Source organism: Austrofundulus limnaeus, unplaced genomic scaffold (assembly GCF_001266775.1).
Source record: "Austrofundulus limnaeus strain Quisiro unplaced genomic scaffold, Austrofundulus_limnaeus-1.0 Scaffold218, whole genome shotgun sequence".
In the NCBI taxonomy this organism is placed as follows: domain Eukaryota; kingdom Metazoa; phylum Chordata; class Actinopteri; order Cyprinodontiformes; family Rivulidae; genus Austrofundulus; species Austrofundulus limnaeus.
This window is the reverse complement of record NW_013952620.1, coordinates 475,679-483,545: the sequence shown is the minus strand read 5'-3', so window position 1 is coordinate 483,545 and position 7,867 is coordinate 475,679. Positions and strand designations below refer to the sequence as shown.

The 7,867-nt window shown below is 38.7% G+C and overlaps 1 protein-coding gene across 2 annotated transcripts in view; it reads right to left on the bottom strand.

The window, feature by feature from the left end:
• The window catches only part of col5a1 (procollagen, type V, alpha 1), a 129,060-nt gene that overhangs the window by 38,587 nt on the left and 82,606 nt on the right, over positions 1-7,867 (bottom strand). For both annotated transcript variants that reach the window (XM_014019369.1, XM_014019370.1), the window contains exons 25-29: positions 6,365-6,418; positions 4,417-4,461; positions 4,265-4,318; positions 1,928-1,972; positions 1,597-1,650 (exon numbers count right to left, since the gene is read on the bottom strand). In XM_014019369.1, coding sequence (XP_013874823.1) covers positions 1,597-1,650; positions 1,928-1,972; positions 4,265-4,318; positions 4,417-4,461; positions 6,365-6,418 — 252 coding nt within the window. The remainder of the gene's footprint in view (positions 1-1,596; positions 1,651-1,927; positions 1,973-4,264; positions 4,319-4,416; positions 4,462-6,364; positions 6,419-7,867) is intronic.

The following is a 7,867-nucleotide window of genomic DNA, read 5'->3' as shown; positions in this document are numbered from 1 at the left end:
CAACGTGAGTAGAAGAAACTCTCTAACTTCTTCCATTCTTCTTCCTTTGCTCTCTTAATCCCGCGTCTTTAAGGAGCAACCTTCATTTCCGGAACGCAATAGTCCCATTTCCATATAAGGTATGGGACTGACGGAAAGGTCCGTCCCCGCCCCATTCTGCATGCTGCAGCGAAGTGTACCTCCTCTGCGGCCCAAAGTTAAAATCTGATGTTCCTTTGAGGCCCTCAAGGTGGCGCTCACCCATGGGTTAAGAATCTCTGCTTTAAATAGTGCATTAGTGTTGTGATTGTATCTAACACTGTCGTTTTACATTCTCTATTTAGTGATGTAGAAACTTGTCACATAGTTGTACAACATCAGGGGACAGATCACAGAGAGCTGATACAGCAGGCTAACACTAACGTCCAAAGCTAATAGACCATTTTGTAGTTAAACATTGTTAAAAATGCGGATGTGCATCAGGTTTTTTGGGAAAACATTGATGTTTCTTTAGAAACGCCAGTGGAACTGAACAAATTCGAGCAGTAAACTTACACCGTTACACAGACCAGATGTCTTTGTTCTAAAATGAATTGTGTTAAACTTTCCTTTAGGATCTTACATAATATTTATCATAAATATCAAGTTACATATCTGATTTTTTGAGCTTATTGAATTTGCGCGTAGCCTTTGGCGTTTTCATGGAAACCTCAGCTTTTTCTCGTTTGATATGTGACCCGGCACAGTTAGGCCCCGCTAGTACTATAACTACTAGTTTAACTACGAAATGGTATATTATTGTGATTTCAGACATGTTGAAAATACTTTCAGTTTTGTAGATGTTTTAAGGTACATAAAGTTGCTTTTATCTTCTCCTTTGTCTGAATTTAGACTTTGTTTAAAATGTCAAAATATGAACAGGTTAAAGGTGCTCATCACAAAATATTTAATGTAAACAAACAAAGTGCTTTCATCTGCATACTTTGCCTAATAAATCTAAGCATAAATACAGGAATTCAATTTGTTGGACTTGTTTATGTTGTACGTATGACTTGGATTTATGTTAATCAGTCATTTTGGCTGTTTCATAATGTAAACAAACCCATGTGGTAGTATTTTTCTGTTATTTTAAGGACACTGAAATTGTCAATATAAAAAAGAAGTTTGCGCAGATTTTTTTTTGTTTCAAAGACAGCGTAAAGCTAACCATGTTTCAGCTGTTTAAGGCCTTGAAGCTGGTTTTTAATATTTCCACACATACTGCAACTCTAAAAGCCAATGTACAGTCCAGCAAAAACATGTCATAAATATGTGTAAATAGAACTTGTGGTAGTGTTATGGAGACAGATGATGTTATTTACAGTTGCAGAGTTACGTCGTCCATCACCTCACACTCAGGCGTGTATTCTAACGGACCATGCTGATATTTATTTATGCAACACCTGACTGATTACTTGGCGCATATTGATGAAGTGTACTGCTGTAGTGTTGGAAATACTAGAATATTGTGTTGTTCCCCCATTTCCCATGTTAGCCTGCTATATAGTGACCACAGCATAGTGAGAGAGTAAATGAGTTGAAGTGTTTGAATCAGAGTGATGGATGGGAGGAGCTTACCCTGTCACCCTTGATTCCCATGTCCCCCTTAAAGCCGGGGAAGCCGTCTTCACCCTGACATCACAAACAAACAAACAAACTTCAGTAACACAAAGTTATTTTTATTATTATGTATTCACACATAAACATACAAAGAAATCAACAAAGAGACCTGAGAGCAGAGCTCCAAGGAGCAGGAGCCCTTGTTGCCATAGAAACACTTGATAGGCTTTTTTTTCTCCTCTTTTTGTAAGAGCGAACTGCTCGAGTGTTTTAGACGATTAAACTGAGGACAATCAGCCACAATCATCACTGATACCAACCTATTAAGATGATGGAATCTGTCTCTCACCTTTTCACCTTTGTTTCCTTTGAGGCCGCGCACACCGTCAGCTCCCTGCGACGCACACACACACACACACACACACACACACACACACGAGTTAAAAACCAACCCAACACAGGGCAAAATAAGGTGCTCAAACATTGTTTATCATTAGAACAACAATCTTTTTTTTTTGTCCAAATTTGTCTCTTATCCAAAATTCTCCTGAACCAGTGGATATAGGGTTGGGCAATATTGGCAAAAAAAATTAATCACGATTAATTGTGGTATTTAGCCGAAAACGATTAATTTGACGATTAATCCCCTGGAGTCCCTGGACACCCTCATGTCCTAGTCACATGACCAATTTAGTGAAAAAATTTGTAAAAAAAATTTCCAAATTGTGTGAAAATTACAGATTTCAGGCTATATATCATATTTTAAATTGTGTTGATAGATAAATAAATTACAGAACTTTATTTTTAATGGTCGTCATATTTGAAGCAGAGAGGAGCAGGGAGCGGACTAACCGGAGTAATTCCCAGTCCATCTGCCTGGTGGCATTAATCGTATTAATCATCAAGTGACAAAAACTAATTGATTAATGTTTTTCTGATGATTAATTGCACACGATACGATTATGCCCAACCCTACCAATGGACGAGTGTCACTGAATTTAATGAAATTTGGATCAATTCTACACAACCAATTGTTCCTAAGAAACACAAACACAACTGTATCGCTTCAATTAGTTTAAAAGGTTTTTTTGCTGAAACTGGTGGTAGTAGAGAATGATCCTCAACACATAATTTTACAGCTTACAAGATTCTGTTCAAAATTTTGACAAAAACGATTTGGAGTCAGCTCAGCAAAATATCTCATGAACCACTATTTTTTTTATTAAACTCTAGGAAATAATCCCTCTTGTACGGTTACAGCTGATTAACTGTAATACAGGTTAAAAAGGCCACCACAGCTAATTAATAGCAGCTTTTAAAAAACATACTGTATACTGTATATACAGTGATCCCTCGTTTTTCGCGGGGGTTGCGTTCCAAAAACAACCCGTGATAGGCGAAATCTGTGAAGTAGTTAAGTCGGTACACCGGGTTCCCACCAAACGCGTTTGAGCAGCAAAAATGCACCCAACGCCTTGGATGCACTGAAGCACGTTCGGCAGCGGACTAAATGCTCGTCTGAAGAGGGAGGAACACCAGTCTGTCTTTAATGACAGGTGTAATAAAGATAAAATAAAGAAAATGGCTTTGCTTTATTTACTAAAGAGCAAGCGAACGTTGCGCACAGCAGATAATTAATTCACCAGATGATTTAGAGGCGGTCTGTTCGGTTCAGTTTCGCCACTCCAGGAGCTGCGAGCTGACTGATTTATTTTTTATTTTTATTTTTTCCTCCGGCAGCGTCTGCTGCAAAGCAGGAGGAAAGGAGAGCGGAAAAAGTCCAGAACTTATTTCTAGCAGCAGAACAGGTTGGAAGATGGTTATTTGGTGATATTTATTGTTTTTTAAATCATCCTACAGGCTCTGACATGTTGATAGCCTGTTGTGCACAGAGACTGTTTAGCCAATCAGGACGAAGAACACAATGCACTGTGAAAAACAAACTGCACAAAAAATCCGTGAAGCAGCGAGACCGTGAAAGGTGAACCGTGTTATAGCGAGTGATCACTGTAACTCAATACATTTTACAGATATTGAGCTAAAACTGGATCTGGTTGCTGAGAGTCATCCATAACATAAACTCTGAGAATGAGACTACACGTAACATTGTTTTTAAGGTTTAACCAAAAAGAGCTACAAAAAATTATTAGTGTAAAACTGTGTGCGATAAGCACTCCCTAAAAGAATGCTGGGCCCTTCATTTAAATAAACACAAAAATCCACCTCATTTAGTTTGTTTTTGTTCTTTTACGCGGAGGATCCAGAGGTCCCACTTTGACAAATCGTTCAGAGAGCTGATTTCAGTCGTGTAACAGAAGAATTGTTGGCAGGAAGCCAGAGCAGTTGTGTTATCCTGGATTAAACGGATCAGTCACACCTTCGTTCTCAGAATGATCTGATGGGATTTCTTTAGTCTCGCATCTGTCGACAGAAACCAGGAGAGTCTTGCTCCTCGAGCACTGCTCTGCTCGGAGTTAGTGTTTGATGTTTAAAAAGCTGTAAAAGATCTGATGAAATGTTTCCAACACTGCCTTCGTGACAAACAGAACCGATCCGGGAGGTTCCTCATGGGAACAGCTTCTTACCAAATCATTTACATTTACACTCAAACGTAAATAATTCGCCCTCCAAAAATCATTCACTCTAAAGCGCTGATATGGGTTGTTGTTATTAAGAAACAACCCACCTTTACGCCTCGGGGTCCAGGATAACCAATGGGTCCTTGAGGGCCAGCTGGGCCCTGGAAAACAAACAAACAAACAAACAAATGAACAAGATGCACCAACAGGGATAAAATCATCTGCATTAATGCAACAATGTAAATCTGTCTGAGCTCACCATGTGTCCTTTCTCTCCAGTTGGACCCTCTTTTCCTGGGTGACCCTGTAAAATATTAAGAGTAATATTATTATGAATCATTTTAGGATAATTGGCACCATAAATACTACAATAACCCAATAAGTGCGGGATTAGCAGTGGTAAGCACCACTAATCCAAAAAATGTGTTCCATGAACTCTTTTACAAGTTCAATCTACAACCGCCGATTGCTGGGGATGTGATTTCCTGAAACAGACCTTTAGCTCCTGGTGTAAAAATTAAAAAGTTGTTGAGGATTGCTAGTTTGGCTGCTTCTTTGTCTTTTTCTTTTGTTTGTTGTAGATTTTTTTATTACAAAAGCATCAATAAAGTAATTTTAAAACTGTTTATTGGAAAATTGAAGCGATGCATTCTGGGTACATGACGGATTTGATTTGTGACGGGAAACGAAAGCATGGAGTACAGGAAGCTATCTTCACTTCAAAATAAGAGCATGGATTTTAAAGTTTTCCATGTAGTTGCTCCAGTTGACCACTAGATGTCAGTCTTCATCAGCATAACATCTTTAAATCATTTCTGCGTCCATTCAGCAAACACCGTTGGCCGATTGCTTCGACCAATTACTTCAAGTATTGAGCTCCAGCGTTTACACTTTTTTTTTTTAAAAAGAAGGAGCTCCGATTGTAAAGTAAAATAAATCAATACATACAAAATTTTAGTATGGATTACAAACGTTAACTGTTTTAGCTGGGACAGAGAGTACTAAACATTGCCTTCCTGCTACGTAAGCAGACACAAAGCATTGTGGGAAATGAGAACCCAGAATCTGGGAGGGGTGCTGTTGGATAGATCATGTGTGTTGTGATTCATTGACAGCCATACCTTCCGCTGTACAAGATAATGATGTCTGGTAGATAATTAGTTAGCAGTCCTGCGTTTTAATTTTAGAAAGTGCAAATCTGCTAATGATTTGTAAAAATTAGTAAGACCGCTAAAGCGCAATGAATTATTTAGGTCCGCAATTAGCAGATTTGTGCTTTAGCAGGTTGGTGCCCACCACTGGGGATTAGGCTTGAAAGAAATGTGTACAAAAGGACCTGAATCAGGCGCAGGAAACCGGTCCAGTACTCAGTCCTGAATGTTTATTTACACACATATAAAGTTTACCACAGCCCTGTGGTCTAAAATTCATTTAATCAGTCACAAAATATCTAACAGGCTGTAAAAGTGCTGGAGGAGGAATTTAACTGGAAAATTTGGTAAGAGAGTCTTTCAAGTTCAATCTTATTTGGGATTTTTTTTCTGTGCAGAATGGCAGAAATAGAAGCAGGGATTACTGAGCTCTAAAAGGCCGGGGCTGCTGCTGGTCTGGGACTGTGCAGAAAGTGTGTATGAAGAAACACACAACTAATACACACATGGATAGCTGACAGAGTGGAAGTAAATGGATTGATTCATTAGAGAGACACTTTCTGATGAGCTTTTAGCATCACAGAGGAAACAAACACAAGGGAGGACGTTAAGTCGCATCATCTACAATATTTCTGATGAAATGCTGGAAGGAGCCAGTGAAACTTCTGCTCTAAATTCTGTAACTTTACAATGATGAAAGCTGCTGTATAAAATGCCTACATGTTGATGTGTGAGCTGTGCAGGGCTGTAGGGTTAAAGGCCCAGAGAGTCTGTCTCCTGCCACAGACATCTCACTTGTTCTTTTTGCCCTGCAGCTTTTCTTGCCTCTTGGTGTCTCTCAGGTCCAACCTGATGCTTTCCAGAAAACACCTGTTCTTTGTTCAGGTGTCTTTAATGTTTGTAATGTGTCGAAGTGTGTCTGCAGATGAAGTACAGTGAGTGTGTGTAGTGGGGGTGTGTGGGGGAGGGTGTATTGGTTAAATGAGGTAAACCAATCTAAAGACATTGTGATTTATTTAACAGACAGAAACATCTCAGAAGGAAGTTAAAACTCACCGGTGGACCATCTGCTCCTGGCATTCCTGGAAGACCCGGTTTTCCAGTTGGACCCTTAAACCACAAAATGTTACTGAAAATATGACTTCAAAAGAACTCAGAGAGCCCAAAGGCTCAAACATTTCTATTCATATTAGTGCAGCACTTCATAATAATGTCAAACGTAAAGTTTAAGTCTTGAAAACTATTAACATGTGAGATTTAATTCATTAACACAGTTTATTATTAACATAATAAACTATTCAGGCTAATAGAAACATAATTGTGGTAAATGGTCTGAACTTATTTAGCAATTTATCAAGTTCTTATTGGCTCCAAAGCTATTTATACTTCAGTCACACATTCACACACTGATGGTAGTAAGCTACATTGTAGCCCTGGAGCACACTGACAGAGGTGGGGCTGCCATACACCGGTGCCACCGGACCCTCTGACCACCACCAGCAAACAAGGGAGGTGAAGCGTCTTACCCAAAGACACAACAACTGAGACGAATTGAAACGGCAACCCACTGATAACAGGACGACTTCCCTAACCCCTCTACACTATGTTATAGAACATTATGCATTAAATACCCAATATGACTATGTTAAATGTAAAGTTAGAGGTTATTTAATTATAAATAAAAAGTAGTATAATTCTCATGGAATTTGCATTGTGGGATAATTGTTACCTTTGTCTTCTGATGATCATCAGTGTCTGAATAAATCTGTTTATTTCCAATTTCAAATTCAAAAAAGCTGGGATGTTGTGAAATGTAAATAAAAACAGAATGAAATGATTAAACCCACATTATATTTACAATGCAACATGCTTACTGTATCAAGTGTTTAAACTAAGAAAAAAAATGTAATACAAAATTTGATAGCAGCCATATATCTTAAAAAAGTTGAGACAGGGCAACAAAAATGTGTAAAACCAAGTTGTACAAATAAGAAACAGCTGGAGGAGCATTTTGCAACTAGGTTTGGCCTCTCAAGTTAAATGGATGAAAGGCTGCAGGGCTCATCAGTCTAAAAAATAGCAGAACAATTTCAGACTGTTTCTCAACAGATATTTGGGAAGACTTTGAATATTGCATCATTTGCAGTTCCTTATAGAAGTAACAGATTTCAAGAGTCTGTAGAAATCTCTGAGCTCAAAGGCTAAAAGTCAGTATAGGATGGTCATGGTCTTCAGACCCTCAGGGACCACTGCTTTTAAAACAGGTCTGGTTCTGTTCTAGACCTCAGTGCATGGACTCAGGAACACTTCCACAGATCACTGCAAACACAGATCACTGTAAACACAGATCACTGCAAACACAGATCACTATAAACACAGATCACTGTAAACACAGATCACTATAAACACAGATCACTGTAAACACAGATCACTATAAACACAGATCACTGTAAACACAGATCACTGTAAACACAGATCGCTGTAAACACAGATCACTGTAAACACAGATCACTGTAAACACAGATCACTGTAAACACAGATCACTGTAAACACAGATCA